This window comes from Semicossyphus pulcher, unplaced genomic scaffold, assembly GCF_022749685.1.
Source record: "Semicossyphus pulcher isolate SPU_LCO1_2020_fin unplaced genomic scaffold, fSemPul1.0.p SCAF_7, whole genome shotgun sequence".
Taxonomy (NCBI): Eukaryota; Metazoa; Chordata; class Actinopteri; order Labriformes; family Labridae; genus Semicossyphus; species Semicossyphus pulcher.
Window position 1 is genome coordinate 26,956,045 of NW_027211748.1, and position 16,037 is coordinate 26,972,081.

A 16,037-nucleotide genomic window follows, 5' to 3' on the forward strand; every position below is an offset into this window, starting at 1 on the left:
TTCTTTCCTTATCATGCATTCTGCACCAGTGCATTTAAATGGGCTGTGTTGCCTGCATAGATGGCGCACGTGTGTATTTGTGCATGCCACTGCCTCCCTGTGTGCATGCAGTGCTACGGGGACAAATGTAATTTAATCATCAACCCAGATGCATTATTACTTTGTCTCTATTCTCAGAATGAGTTCAGACAGTGTGCAATGACCTTGCTGTAGGTCTACATAATAAGATTTCAAATGTAATGTATTTAAATGACTTAAAACTGAATTTGTTTGTTATAATAATTAATAATTTGCAGGGTTTTTTTATAAGAAACTGAATAATTTCATCAGGCCTTCAATTTTCTGTGCAACAATGGCAGCACTAAAATTGACTTAACAAAGTACATAAATAACATCTTAATTGTGTAGATAACTTATAGTTTAAAATAGTTAGACATAAGTCACAGTCATTTATTCAACTTCTCGTCTTTTAGAAGGCTTGTATATCACAGTAGATGCGTACTAGCACGTGTCTTGCATCACTGAGGATGAGTCGTGAGAGGACCAGTGTCAAGTGAGCCAGTTTAGAAACACAAGACTTCCGAGTGAACCTTTCACAGCAAATAACGTATCCTCAAGTGTCCGTTTGTAGCGCCCTTATTTTGAAGGCAGACTGCACACTTCCGGCTTTAGTGCATGTAACTTTACCCCACAGACCTGGAGGGCTGTGCAGCCTACGTGAGGAGCTGCATGATGTGATTGACAAGAGGAAGACAAGGAATTTAATACTATTAAAATGTTATTTAAAACTTAAAGGGAGTTTTTATGATTCAAAGTCGTCATTATATTATTATAGTTTTACTTAGTATTAATTGAATATTGCCAACAAGATGAATTGTGTGTCTTTTGCTCTAATGTTCCTGAAATATAATCTGAACATGTATTTTTACCCAGACACATAACCTCCTGTGTGTCGGCCTTCTATGGTTTATCTGTATTGTGCTCTGCCATCTGTACGTGCAGTGCGGTAGGTTAACCACAGCTATTGTTGGCTTACAGGCTGTTGCATAACACTGCTCCTATAGCTCATCATTGAGGTGCTGTGATTTGTTGTCTCTCAGTCTCAGTGTAGCGAATCACAGCACATCAGCTCTCATGCTAGACATTAAAATCAGTGTTTGTAGTAATGACATGTATCCAAACAGGATTTCTTTTCCCCTGGAAGCATCTGAGGTTTAAATGACGCTGCACTTTAAAGCGATGCTGCCAGCATGAGACAAACCAGTGTTTCCACTGTCCTAGTTTCCACTCATTCATAACAAATGGCTCTTTGGATGGAAATAAACAGACTTATAATCACAGGGATTTTTTGCCATGTGCTTGATTTTCCTTTTGCCTTTGAGTAACTGTAGTTTGAGCCTTGGTAACTACTTTGATACTTTTCATTCAGACATTAGAATACAAAGTAATGTTAAGTAGATTAAATATTAAAAAAGCCCAACCAATAAAAGCAGGAAGCTTTTTTGACTTTGTTGTTTTTAATAAGAACTGTCCCCCTAAATGTTAATGATTCGAGTCAGTCAGTCGAGATCTGTTAAACCTCTGCGCTTGTGTTTCTTAATAGCGTCGTAGAACACGGAGCAATGCAGGAGCAACATCAATGCAGGCTTTAAACTAAACACAGTCAAAATAACCCACAGCGTCCATCTTTTACCAGGTTTTTACCAGAAGCCGAATTATCTGCAGATGTCGCCTCCTCTCTGAAAAAACGTACACGGTGATTAAAACTGATTAAATCACTGAATAAACAGTGTCGCAATCAAATCAAATCAAATCAAATTTTATTTGTATAGCGCCAAATCATAACCAAAGTTATCTCAAGACACTTTACAAAAAGAGCAGGTCTAGACCAAGTCTTTGTCATGTTATTTAAAGAGAGGCCCAACATGAATCACCATGAGTAGCACTTAGCAATATTGGGCACATAAAAATAATTGTTTCTCTAACACTGTTTGGTACGGCTTTAGGGGCTGCAAGCCGAGCTGCTGCTAACTTTAAGAGGGCTTGTTTCTCTGATAGCTTAAAATCAAGACTAATGAGTTAAATCCTTAATCCTGTTAAATTATTTATTTAAAAACATGGTTAAATGACTTGAACCACTAAGAAAGAAGTCTAATGGAGATGTTTGATGGCCTGCCAATCAGCCAATGAAACTCCTGTAGGCTGATATAGGAGTTTGATTTGGGGCTGAACTGAAAAAAAAAAGGAACAAAGTGTTCAATTTCTGTATTGAACAGCCAAATATGATTCAACTGAGAAACTCCAGTTCCATACAGCCCTAATATTAATGTCTTTTGAATATTAAGTCATCGTTCACAGCAAGGTCAGAATCTGAATACTTTATAATCTTTACATTTTTGAAAAGATCTTGAGTCTATTTTTTTAATGGCCCCAAAAATATCTTGTGAAGACAGAAATAAAAAACAGAGAAAGTCGACATTTTGAAACAGTGACTTCTGATTTATGAATCAATTTTCAAAAACTTGTACTTTCATTTGATAGTAATAGTAGCACCAATCGCAAACACACACTGTGAGATGTCATCATATGTCTTTCTGTTAATTGATTATAGTATTCCTTTTTGTTAAACTCTACTCCCATTCAAACCCGTTTCACATGTTTCAACCAGTCAACTCCTGGTCTCTAAGCAACACTAGCTCTTCCCATCAGCCCTCGTTAGCTTTCATCACAGCCTGAAACCACATCCAGGCTTTCATCCTGTGTTTCGTCTGTGCAGGAAACCCTCCATTGTGCATCTGTCCTGCATGTGACCCGCACAAGAATGCTATAAATCGACTTTATGTATGGACTATTTATTTGCGTCTTCCAGCTAATAGATATTGTATTCTGATACATAATCAGAAACAAATGCAAAATATCCCAAAGACTAAAGATGTAACATTTTAAGTAAAACACATACCATGTATCTCTTGGAGAGCAGTGTAAAGTTTGGTGTAAGGCCGGCATAAATCAAATATCTTTGGGTTTTGGGCAGAAAATGATTAACCAATTAACCAATTATATAAGCAACCTGTGGATGCAGACTTTCATTAGTCCCATGCTGACAGAAATGAGCTCTGTATGCACTGCCAAAATATAATACATAAGCCCTTTCTGAAGTCTTATTCCGACACTATCTGTCTCAAATTCACAGTTTTTTGCTTCTCATGTTGCAACAAATGCAACAAGTCTGTTACATGTGACAGAAGCTAGAAGATTACTGACCACTCAATGTGCTGTAATATACAATATGGTCATAATTATACAAATTAAACCACATGAATGTATGATTGCGTGGGTTTGATCGCAGCACCTTGAAGGAGAGCGTTTTCTGTGCATTGCAGTAAAAGTTGAGCCGGGTTTAACTTTCCACCGGCTGTACCAGCTTCAGTGTCATGAATGATTTTGTCCTCTTATGCTGTTGTCTGTCTGAACACAGCCCGAAGCATGACATTGTTATCCAAGAAGTAGTCACATCCCCTCCACATTCTGCAGATAAGGGCCAGGGAAGGGGACGGGCTGTTTGAAGCATGCGGTGTGGGAGGACATTTGGCAGAGAGGAGTCCTGCTGGCTGTGAGGGGCAGCTGGTGCCTGCTGTGCTCACTGCTCGGACACACTGCTGACACACAGACCGGGCTCAGACAGATCCAACATGCCTCCTGCTGTTTAAAAGTCATCATTTTATATTGGTATGCGTCATGTAATGGAAGTCTTTGGTAATAAGCGGGAAGATTCCTTTTGAGCTGGTCATGAGAGATCCTTAAACATGACTTGGAGATGATGATGGACATTTGTAGACTTCATAATGATTCTGTTATTAGAAAAATGACTGATTTGAGCTGATTCTGAAAGGATGCAGGATGCTCCACTGGAGCAAAATCAACAAGATACAACCTCTGTCAGCCGGTTGTATATCATTGTTTTTAAATTAAGCAACACCGTCAGGGTGTCAGGCTTTAGTATAATCAATATGTTGATTACAGACTGGATTTATTGTCTGTCCTGTTTCTAATTTCGCTAAGTGCTCCGACCACCACCCTCACGGGCACTGTCGTCTCCTCCTCCTCTCTCTGTCTCTCTCTCTCTTTTAACCTCTTTACCTCTCCGGGTGTCTGCTCGTCTGTCTGGCTGCCGCTTCCTGTTTATGCTCTTATGTTTACCAGTTTAAGTTGAAACAGTCAATGCCAAGTTCAGTGACAAACAGAAAAAAAGAGAGACCCGAGCTTGTTAATTGTCTTATTATTTCACTGGAATTAGGCTGTAGACGACTACGGCTAATTCACCATTTGTGGGAAATGACCATTTTTGCATCTGTACGAAATATTAAAGTGGTAATCTCGAAGATCTCAGTTTCGTTTTATTTGGCGACACCTATGGCGATAAATTGCGGGAGCACACTTCCCAGATATCCAGACAGTGCTGCATGTGTGACGTCCACGGTTGGCTCCGGTTGTAACTCTTGATTTTCCTGGCTGACAGTCGCTTTCCTTTTCAGACTGTTTGCTTCATCTGAGCGTCGAGTTTGTTTCTTTTTCTTTGGATTTTCACTTCTTGTTGAAGTTGTATCTGTAGTCATCCATCTTTTCTTTCTTTGTTCAGCCATAGTAGATTACTGTTTACTCGCAACACTTGCAGAGATCGGAAAAGCAGCCGCTTAGCTCCGCCTACCCTCTCTGGCAGACCAATCACTGCTGGCTGATGGAGAACGCGTCACTAACTGGGCGCCGCTTGTGATGTTTTCAGCAAATGTTGGCACAGACACCCAGTCTGTAATACTGCAAATGTAAAAGCCTTTCATCAGTGGGCCATAGGCTCAATCAGCATTGTGTTACCTCATTCGTTGATATATTGAGACTTAACAGACATTTATTTACATGAAAATCTTTGATTATCACTTTAAAATCCTGATAATGTGAGATGTGTTTATGACAGCAAGAGAACAAGATGTGTCAGCGAGGAAATCTCTGCAGACCTACGAATGATCATTCAAATTATAAATGTTTCTTGTCTCAAATTTGACCTTTTTTGTGATTTGGATTTTGCACTTGGACACATTGAGATTATGATTTCAGTTAATCGTGCAGCCGTAACCATGACACCCAGGAAGGTGAACTTTGGTCCGTTATTGAATTGAAAGTCCGTTAAAGACATTTTAAACATTTTCAGCTGTTACACTAATGAACTCTATTTTGTTTTTGAAATATTTTTAAGACCAGTTTTAGCTCACTTGACTGACCTTTGAATGCACAAAAGTTTTAGCTAAATTATTTGTGAGAAGCGTCCTTGTGTAAAGTGAACTTCTGCAGAAAGCTGGTACATGCAGTTCATCCAAAAGTCTGCATACATGTCAAACACATCATGCCTGTCACCAGAATGCTTAGAGAGAAAGATTGTTTGTTTCCATGACAACTTCACACTCCTCTTCGTCCTTTCCCAGGTATGAATGCTGCAGTTCGAGCCGCCGTCCGAATGGGAATCTACGTGGGAGCAAAAGTCTACTTCATCCACGAGGTGAGACATGACTCAGGCTGCAGACGTAGCCGCCGGGGAGTCTGCAGCCTCTGTAACCCTCAGCAGTGAGCCAAATTTGTCCTGACGGTTTGGGCTAGAGGTTGTGTTTGAGAGACGCAGCTGGACCCAAAGACCTGATTTTACCCAGTATTTGATAACTGAGTCGTGATTTATGTGGATTTAAAACATTTCTGCCCTTGAACGCATCCCATATTTCATTCTACCTAATCTCATGAAGAGATGTTTTTTCGTCATAAATTGTTATTGTGATGCACACTGCAGTGAGATCACTTGCAAAAAGATGTCTCAATTGTTTATATATTTCCTTTGAATTGTAATGGAGGTAATACCTTAACCTTGTCGGACCTGTCGCCTTGTTTGCCATGTTTTCTGTTGGCTTTATTTATCCACTGTTCCCGAGGGAAAAATGTACTTCCTGCTCATTGCTGAAGCCCTTCAAACTCCCTATAAGGTCCGTCTATATTTATAGCCAGCTGGTCGCAAGGCAAACATTTGCATTCATATAGATACATCCAGCAGAGATCTGCAGATATCTGAGTGTCAAAATGGTGTTGCCTTGTTAAATATGAAATGAAAACTTCCCCATTTGCAGAATTTGAGCTACAGATTTTTGCATGATTAGCTTTTGTGTTGTTACAATTCTACTAATATATTTAAATATAAATAAACTTAAATGTATTGTGATGCATCTCAACCAAGCTTTACATCAGAAAAGATCATTAGTGTCAGAAAACAGTCTGATATGTCCTTTAATGGGCACGACGCCACAGACAGCAGTGACAGAGGCAGGTAGAGACAGCCTGCTCTCAGTGTGGATATAATTGGATTACCTGTGGCAGGTTTCATCCCTCACTGACAACATTGTCATCCCCATGAGCCTCGAATAACCCGTGAGCTGTAAGTAACACAGCCAGGACACTTTTATTTTGGGGTTGCTGGTAGTTTGGATCAGTGGACCCAAAGGTCGAACCTGAAATACTCCAACAACAGATCAACAGAAAACTAATTGACAGCATTTATCAAGCATAAATGTCAAACGTACTCCAGTACCAGCTTCCAAAATGTGAGGATTTGCTGCTTTTCCTTCTTATACAGTATAATAGAAATAGAAATGCTCTCATTCTGTCCCTGGGAAATGGTGCAGGACTTTTTGACTTCTTTTGACGTTTTATGTAAAGATTGTGTTTTGGCCTTTCATGCCTGTATTTATAGAGAGGATAGAGGATTGTGTCGGAAACAGGAAGAGAGACTGAGGAATGACAAGCGGCAAAGGGCCGAGGGTGGGAGTCAAACCTGGTGCCGCCGCATCGATGACTATGACCTCTGTGCATGGGCCGCCGATTTAGCTGCTGAGCTAAACCAGCATCATAATTAATACAATTTTGAAGAAACAATGGATAATATAAATGTGCATGTTGCATTCCTTTAAATATTGTGGCTCAGGATGAGAATGAGGTCAATATTACAGTTTGCATAACTGACCCAGTGAATATTTGTCATGTGTTTTTCTCCTCAGGGGTACCAGGGGATGGTGGACGGCGGAGACAACATCAAGGAGGCGACGTGGGAAAGTGTCTCCAGCATGTTGCAAGTGGTGAGCTGCTGTTTCAGGTCGCACACTTTTGGTTTCAGTTTGACATAAAAGTTTCCCCTCCTGTGTTCTGCACACAGTGACACTTATAAACCAAGCTTTGTTTAAAAGACAGCTGTTAGTGTTGTTGGTATTTAAACAATATTAAATGTTGTGTTAATATCAGCAGTGGATATCTGCCGTGTCAGTGGACATCTGTGATGAAGTGACTCGGCAGTGAAGTGAAGCTTTGGGCCAAATTAGCCTGTGATTAAATTAGAGCGCCTCACTGTTTGTCATTGTCGGACTGTCATTGTCTAAAGTGGATTACATGCAGTGTTGCAGTGACGAAAGATACATGAAGAATCAGCAGTTAGTCCAAAACATACTCTGCAGAATAATACAACAAATAGTAGATGATCTGCAAGTGTGATATAAGTAGATGAACCAGTAGATGATTGTGCTCTGTGATTTAGGGTGGCACGGTCATCGGCAGCGCACGCTGCAAAGAGTTCCGTACCCGCGAGGGCCGCCTGAAAGCCGCACACAACCTGGTTCAGCGCAGCATCACCAACCTGTGTGTGATCGGAGGAGACGGCAGCCTGACTGGAGCCAACCTGTTCAGAGAGGAGTGGAGCGGCCTGCTGGATGAGCTCGTCCAGCAAGGTGATGCATGGCTCACTGCAGATGACTTTACAAACCACCATGACAGGTAGAAAGAGATCTTTAATCCCTCCCTCGTGTGTTTTAAAGGTCTGATCGATAAGGAGGCAGCCCACAGCAACTCCGTGCTCCACATTGTTGGCATGGTCGGCTCCATCGACAATGACTTCTGCGGCACAGACATGACCATCGGCACCGACTCGGCTCTGCACAGGATCATCGAGGTGGTGGACGCCATCATGACCACTGCTCAGAGGTGAACAAATCTTGAGAGGAGATGAGACAAAACATTGGAAGCCTTAATAAGTTAAGACAGAATATAAAAGACAGGAGCCTGTGTAGAGGAAATGTGTGGAAGAAGGAGCAGGACAGGGGTTTATTTTGGACACTTTTTATCAGTTTATCTTCTTTCGGAAGCTAGGGAAATACACTCTGATACCGCAGTAGTTCTGTCACACACCAGAGAGAAACCCAAAGTTTAATAAATAGAGAATAAAAACCAAAATGTATTAAAAAATGTGTCCAAAAAGAATTACAACCACAATTCTGATCGTCCATGATGTGACAAGGCAGTGAACCCAGTATCTTCCATGTAAGGCTTCAGCAAGTGTCTTAGCCGTCTGTCTTGTGCTAACTTGTTACAACAAATCAGTCCTGCTGTTTCCCTGATCTGTTTTTTCTCGTTTCTGACATTCTTTGTGTTTTTCTACATTTTTCCAGCCATCAGAGAACATTTGTGCTGGAGGTCATGGGTCGACACTGCGGGTAAGCACTTACTGCACTTACACTTACATCATGGAAATATATTGTATATAACAATATGCTTATAGTCTTATAGTTCATTATGCTACTGCACATGCTAAGTCTCAACTTCTACAAATCCCTTCTAATCATACTTTAATACAATTTTACTTCATCTTTTTACTTTTTTGGTATATTTTGAACTTCAAATAAGTTATGACTTGTCACATGAAGTGGTTAGCGCTGTCGCCTCACAGCTGAACGAACAAGCCGTTTTGCCTTTCAAAGGTCAGACCTTAGCCACGATTGGCTGACAGTATTTGGAGTGACCACGTGCGATTCCACATGCGTAGAGCGGCCGCACTGCACTGTCACTCCAAAGTTGCACAAAACATGGCTGCTCTAGGATCGGTTATTCGGCCTTATATGTACGAGCCAGAATCGGCAGGAGGTAATGGAAAGGTTAGTTTAAATCTTGACAACAACTTGACAACAAGCGAGTGCAAGAATACAGCCTGAGGTGAACGACGGTGAATGACGATTGGTCGATTGCAGCGAAAGCAAGGTTCCACGTAGAAACCTGCAGCTGTTCTGAACGGCCCGTTTCAGAGGCGACCTTTTTAAACGTGTCATTCTGGAAAAACAGAATTATGCAGTTTTCACTTTTTCACTGTGAACAATAAACAGCCAAAAATGTGAAACCCATGAAAACATGAGAATATCCATTTAAAAGATACGGCCCCTTTACAGTTAAGATTCAAAGCAGTCATGACAAATGTCTGTGTGTGTGTGCAGATACCTGGCCCTGGTCAGTGCCCTGGCGTGCGGAGCAGACTGGGTTTTCATCCCAGAAATGCCTCCAGAGGACGGCTGGGAGGACAACATGTGTCAGAAGCTGTCTGAGGTAGCACAGACACACACACCATAAACTCACACTCATTGCATTTCAGTGCCACATACTTTTATTAATAAAAAAGTGCATTAATAGTCTTTGAAGACAGACCTTAAATACCTTTTACTGTAGAAGCTCCGTGTGTAAACATGGACGTTGGTTGGACACGACTCAAGTGTTCCCTTCCACCACGGAGCCTGTTGTGAATCTAAAAATAACAGCAGACTTTATGTACCGCTGACTTGCTCCTTTCAGAGTACGTTGCTTTAACACATGAGTGGGTTGTTTAACTACACTTTTCTCATATACACTGTAAGCACAAACCACAAGAGAGCACCGTGAGATTTTAAGTAGAAAATGAAAGTGAAGGTGATGAAGCTAAAGAGCTGATAAAGTAGTTCGTTATGAAGATTAATCGTGGATAAATCAGGGTGAGTCACAGATTGGTGTCATTAACTCAAATCTTTTATAGACACTGTAAAAATTAACCCACGCTGTAAAAGAGCGACTCTGGTGGGACTCGAACCCACAGCCTTTGAATCACTTCTCCAGTGTCTGACTAGAAGTCCAATGCGCTATCCATTGCGCCACAGAGCCTCCTGACCAGGGTAGAAACTCAGAGACCTTTATAACTCTCTACTCACACAAAAAACACACCCAGTCCTGACATTCACAACAGCTGTTGATCATCTGAACCCTCATAAAAGTTTCTATGTAATGGAGGTTGATGTTGAGGCTGAGTCACACAGTTTGCTATTTTTAACAGGATTTTTCTTCTAAAAACCAACTTCTCTTGTCTTAAACACTGTCGTGAGAAGAGCTACTCTTGTTTACTAGTTGCATGGTTCTAGCAGTCGACTAGTTTTAAACAAGAAATAAAAATAATGGGTTTTATCCGTTAATTGTTTTCAAATAACGAGTGCTGAAAATTCTCAAATTGTTTAAACTTTAGTTTGAGTAGTGAGACCGTGGCTTTATAAAGAGAGCTGGGTGAGGTGCTGCCAGACAGCGTGGCTGCTGAATTTCAGTGACCAAGTGCCTTACCACAGCTAAAAAAGTTTTTTCCTAGTAGACATCCGACAGAAAGTACAGAAATACTTCACACATCTTTTTTAACAGACAGGAGTAGGAGAGGAAAAAATCCAACAAAAATGCAAACGAAATCCTGCAAACTATCTAAGTGTGTTTTCAAAGCTGCCTTGTTTAGTTCGGTTCAATCGAACCCTGGAGCGTTTACCCCCCTGGTGTGGTTCGTTTGGGCAGGTGGGAACAGCGCAATCGCACTAGGGTGCGGACCAAAACAGCCGGACTATAGGTTTGAAAACGCCCTTAAGTCTAGTAGACGGACCAACAAATCAAATTTCAAGCAAGAAATCAAAGTGCATGAGCAGCTAAAGGAGCATGTTTATATTTAAGATTTAAAGACAGGAATACAAACATGGGTATCTTAAATAAAGACTCTATTGGGATTCGAACCCACAACCTTTGAATTACATCTCAGGAGTTTGATGAGAGCCAGTCATACTTTAAAATATCAGCACAGATCCTTTCATATAGACTTGCTGCTCTTATAGAAAACCATCATTTAATCAAGTGTAAGTGGGAAATTAAAGTGTGCACCAGCTGCTTAAGGAGATTTTCCTTCCAACACTCCATTATCGTAAACACTGTAAACTCAGAGCATCATAACTTCTTTTTTAAAGGTTTTTAAAATAGCAGTCTTCAGGTTAAATCGATGGCATTCCCTTTGGCCATGCCTTTTAAAGCTATAATAATGCTGGATTTATATTCATTCAGTGTCCAAAACAAGCTGTTTCTCAATCAGCGGATCCACACATAATATTTCCAGCAGAAGGTTAAGATCTCAAATTTCAAGACTGCTTCGTAACTTGAAGCTTCTCCTCTATAAAGTTCGACTCTGGTGGGACTCGAACCCACAACCTTTGAATAACTCCTCATGGATTAGTCTAGAAGTCCAACGCGCTATCCATTGCGCCACAGAGCCTCTTGAGACCTGCCAAGGTGTGTGGAAACCTGACCAGACATTATAACTCACTTTGAACAACCTCATTAAAATCACTGTTGAATCAAATGTCAGGCGGGAAACTGAAGATAACTTTGTGTACAAGAAGAGTTGCAACTACACTTTGCTACTAGTTTCAAGGTTTCCATGTACAGGGATTAACACGCATTTGTGTAACTCCATTAAAATCTGTTGTTTCACTTAGTTAAACAGTTGAGGTAATAATTTGTAGAAACATGTCTGAAAAACATAAATGTTTCTTTGAGGTTCTTTTTAGCTAATTATTTTTTGTGGTATCCATGTTGTTTCGACAATAAAATGAAAACTGACAGACTTAGAGCTTGAGAACTCCCTGATCAGAATCTGATTGCAGGGCAGCTGTGGCTCAGTGGTAGAGTCGGGCACCCCTCAATCAGAAGGTCAAAGGTTCAATCCATCATAGTGTCCTTGGACAAGACAATGAACCCCAAATTGCCTCCGGTGGCATAGCAGCCTCTGTCATAAGTGTATGAATAGGTGAATATGACATGTAGTGTAAAAGCAGCTTTTAGAGGTCGCAGAGCACACTAGAAAAGTGCCCTTTTAATACCAAGGAGCAACCATTGCAGGCCTAATTGACAGGTTTTTATTTTACAGCCCTGTTATTCATCAGTGGCTCTGGTGGGACTCAAACCCACAACCTTTGAATCACATCTCAAGTGTTTGACTTGATGCAGTCTCACACAGAAACACAATCAGCATTACCCGTACACAGTTTTAACCGTCTTTACTCACTGATACGTTTTCAGTAGACGTGCTGAGTGTGTTTGTTATTGTCCAGAGCCGATCTCGAGGTTCCAGGTTGAACATTATCATAGTTGCTGAAGGAGCCACTGACAGACAAGGACAACATATTACGTCTGGGTTTGTGAAGGATGTGAGTAGAGCTCAGTTTGAGACTGCAGCAGAGGGGGAACCAGAAGCTGGACCACCTGGAGGATATCAATGTTTGTTTTCTTATCCTCTTGTCCGGACACTTGCCACATTCTGAGAGAAGGTTTCTATTTCATATTTTGCAAGTTTTGGTGGCATTTCGCACCAATTTTATCAATCAAACTGGGAGAGATTTGACCGAAAGCAGCCACCTCACCTTGTCTCAGGACTGTCAGAGGGTATTCTGCGAAATGCTGGAAATAAGTGGGCGTATATTTTGATGAATATTGTGATTTATTACATCCTCTAGTAAACACGTGGACACATACATGATGCCATTTAAATTCCTTCTAGCTAAATAAATAAATAAATAAATATGTAGCCTGTAGTTACATTGTTAAAGGGGGGGTATTATGCTAATTTCAAGCTTCATATTTCCCTCTGTGATACATGTGGAGTAGCTTAGCTTAATTTACAGACTAAAAAACCTCATCATTTTTCTCACACTGGTGCTCAGTGCAGGCCCTCATACAGCCTCTGCCTGAAACGACTCAGTCAGTTCTGTCCCTTTAAGAAACCCGGCCCCTACACGTTTGCTTTCTTCTGATTGGCCAGCTCTCCGAAGCCTGCCGAGGCTGCACTTTGTGACATCACAAAGTGCAGTAAAAACTGTGTGAAACCTGGCGTTCACAGCAGCCTGCAGACTGAGCAGAGAAGCCTGGGGATTACTCCAACATACTTTTACCTAGAGATTTGAAACTTCACCCACGTTTAGTCTGGACATCCAACATTGAAAGGTTATATATATGTCTTAAAAGGTGAAACAGAATAATACCCCCTCTTTAAATAGAAGTTAGCTAACATTTTGAGGACATCCTAGCTCGGTTGCTAGTTAAATATAATCTGCATTTACTTCAAACATTGTCCTGTTTGTCATTTACTGGACTATTTATGTCTTTTAGGTTCACGCAGAACCACTGACTGACAGTTGATGGCAGTAATGTAAAGAAGTAATCTATACTTTAGTTACAAAAAGGACGAGAGTAATGACACATTTACGGAAAATAAGGACAACACTACAGGTATGTTAGGAAGTGGAGACAGTGCTTGAGGAAATAAATGAAACAGGACAAACAGAGTAAAAAAAGATTGCTCTAAATTAATGCACAGTGAGGGAAAATGAAACCTGAAGGGGGCAGTAATGCAATATCTTCGGTATCGACTGCCGTAAAACTGTAAAAAAGAAGAAGCAGCAGAAAGCAGACTTCTTTACCTATTTTTTGTTCCACACTCCGGAGCAGAAGGTGGCAGTAATGCACCAATAAGCTGGATGCCAATCGCTCTGAAACAAGAAGAAGAAGAAGCAGCTCGCTGCTAGCAAACAGCTTGATTTATACAGTCAGCGTTAAAAAATGTTGCAAAATGTGGTCTTTCAAAATGTTTTATAAAGAAGGACGTTCATTCAACACATTTGTCAGGCTTGGACGCTACACACAATGAGGTGAGAGACACGACATGTGAACTCATGTGTTTTAAATGCATTCACACACAGCACATGGTATCTTTAAGCCAAATCTTCTGTATGATCCTTCCAGTATTAATGTTCTGCTTTCAATGATGCCCTGTTGGAGGTTAATTAAATCTTTGTCTGCCCTTTAGTTTCCTTGCAATGCTAGCATTGAAAACCAATTGGTCCAGCTAGCTGTAGTTATGGAACTTCTCCCACAATGTGGCAGGTGCCTGCAGAGGAAATTAAACACAGTGTCAGAATGTCCTGATGTTCTTGAGGATAAAGGGGGATAACTAGCTGTTCTGAGATTGTCCTCCATCACTGGATCCAGCTTTTGGAAATGCAAAATATTCTCTGTCATGTTTTTAAATGCTTGTGCTTCTGTATATCTCTCCAGAACCGTGCTGATAAGAAAAGGCTCAACATTATTATTGTAGCCGAGGGTGCCATAGATTGCCACAACAAGGCAATAACTCCTGATTATATCAAGGATGTAAGTACAAGGGGGACGTCTGGTCAGCTCGTGGATCCACTAAACCCTCTGCAGAAGCATGGATGTTTCACTTCACTTCATGCTTTTTGTTTCCTTCACCGTGGGAGCACGCACCGCAAAGTTTTGTGTCAACTTTCCCTTTTTTTGTATGTTTCATGCAAGCTATTTTTAATTTTTTTTTGCACTCGCTTACATGACAGGACATGTTTTGCATGATTTCTCCTTCTGCTTATTTTCATTGCTTGCCGCGTGCATTGTTTCTTTTATTCATGCATTTTCTATATATTATTCATTTCAAGATGCCGTAATATTTGATAAAGAATGTCTTATATAAATGCTGTTTTTGAAAGCTGAGTTGACTGTTTAAACTTTGTTTAAAGTAAATGCAACTATTTGAGGAATATGTTGTTTTAGAGTGAAACCATTTAAAGGCATATTGAGCATTTTATCCTCATTATATCCCACCATCCCTCCTCACCCTCCCTCCATATCTAGCTGGTTGTCCGCTGCCTGGGTTTTGACACCAGGGTCACCATCTTGGGACACGTGCAGAGAGGAGGGACCCCCTCTGCCTTTGACAGGATCTTGGTAAGTCCCTTTATCTTTAATACTTAATTGTCAGTTGTGAGAAGACGAATTGGTAGGCAAGGCACCATTTGTACGAGGATTACTGCTGCTCAGTATTGTCCTTAAAATCATCTTTGACCTTTGCAGGCCAGCCGTATGGGCGTGGAGGCAGTGCTGGCGTTGCTGGAGGCCTCTGCCACCACCCCGGCCTGCGTCGTGTCTCTGGTCGGCAACCAGGCTGTCCGACTGCCACTTATGGAGTGTGTTCAGATGGTAAGAGTGCGTCTGTGCATGTAGGAGACACAGAGGTCGTACAGTGAACTGTACTTTGCAGCATTAAGCACTTCAAGTAGTTAAAATAAACTAAATCAACATTTATGAATCTGTTTTTTGACGTTTTAAAAGTCAACTACAAACTACATGGAATGCATATTTGGCTGAAGATTTCTGCAGGTGAATCTCGTTCTGGCCTCTCTAATGAGATTAAAATTCTCTGTTGCGTAACTCGCAACATGACACAAGAGGTCAACATCAAATTTAGAGTGACAGAAGTGCATCGGAGCGACTGAGCAGAACATGCTGATACTAACAGCTGCTCACTGAGTCAGCCTGAGGTGTCAGAGTTTGCGCCTCGATCTGACAGCGTGGTTGTTCGATGTGGATCTGCTGGACTAATTCAGCCGCCTGTGCAGAAACAAATCTGACCCGATCACTTGCAAACAACAGTGTGGACAATGTGTCAAACAAATCTAATTTGCCTGCAGTCAGATTGAAGCCTTTGCAGTTCGCCAGGTTGTCACAACAGAGAAAATGAACACACAGCAGATCCTGACACGTGTGGTGAAGACGCTCTTTTGTGTTGTGTCATCAGACTCAAGAGGTTCAGAAGGCCATGGATGAGAAGAAATTTGAGGAGGCAGTGAGACTGCGTGGCAGGTATTACTTCAACTACTTTGATAGGATCAAATATCTCTCAGATTGATCTGCTTACACATTTAAAAGGTGGATGAAATGCTTAAAAGGATTGAACTGATAGCAGCAACAGCACTGAAGAAGGCTTTCTTTCTTGCACAGCATTTGAAGCATTTGTCTCT

General features: G+C 41.1%; 1 protein-coding gene and 2 non-coding genes across 7 annotated transcripts in view; 1 reads left to right on the forward strand and 2 right to left on the reverse strand.

Annotated features, from left to right (window-relative positions):
- Nucleotides 1–16,037, forward strand: part of LOC138612207 (ATP-dependent 6-phosphofructokinase, platelet type-like) — a 35,934-nt gene that overhangs the window by 973 nt on the left and 18,924 nt on the right. For 3 of the 5 annotated variants that reach the window (XM_069685523.1, XM_069685519.1, XM_069685522.1), the window contains exons 2-11: nt 5,478–5,551; nt 7,089–7,166; nt 7,619–7,808; nt 7,896–8,061; nt 8,526–8,570; nt 9,342–9,450; nt 14,281–14,376; nt 14,872–14,964; nt 15,091–15,216; nt 15,815–15,879. In XM_069685523.1, coding sequence (XP_069541624.1) covers nt 5,478–5,551; nt 7,089–7,166; nt 7,619–7,808; nt 7,896–8,061; nt 8,526–8,570; nt 9,342–9,450; nt 14,281–14,376; nt 14,872–14,964; nt 15,091–15,216; nt 15,815–15,879 — 1,042 coding nt within the window. Of the gene's footprint in view, nt 1–5,477; nt 5,552–7,088; nt 7,167–7,618; nt 7,809–7,895; nt 8,062–8,525; nt 8,571–9,341; nt 9,451–12,281; nt 12,378–14,280; nt 14,377–14,871; nt 14,965–15,090; nt 15,217–15,814; nt 15,880–16,037 lie in introns of all 5 variants that reach the window. The other 2 variants (XM_069685520.1, XM_069685521.1) reach the window with 1 other exon arrangement.
- Nucleotides 9,944–10,035, reverse strand: trnar-ucu (transfer RNA arginine (anticodon UCU)). The gene is given in 2 exon segments: nt 9,944–9,979; nt 9,999–10,035. It is a non-coding gene; the product is annotated as a tRNA-Arg (tRNA).
- trnar-ucu (transfer RNA arginine (anticodon UCU)) lies at nt 11,352–11,443 on the reverse strand. The gene is given in 2 exon segments: nt 11,352–11,387; nt 11,407–11,443. It is a non-coding gene; the product is annotated as a tRNA-Arg (tRNA).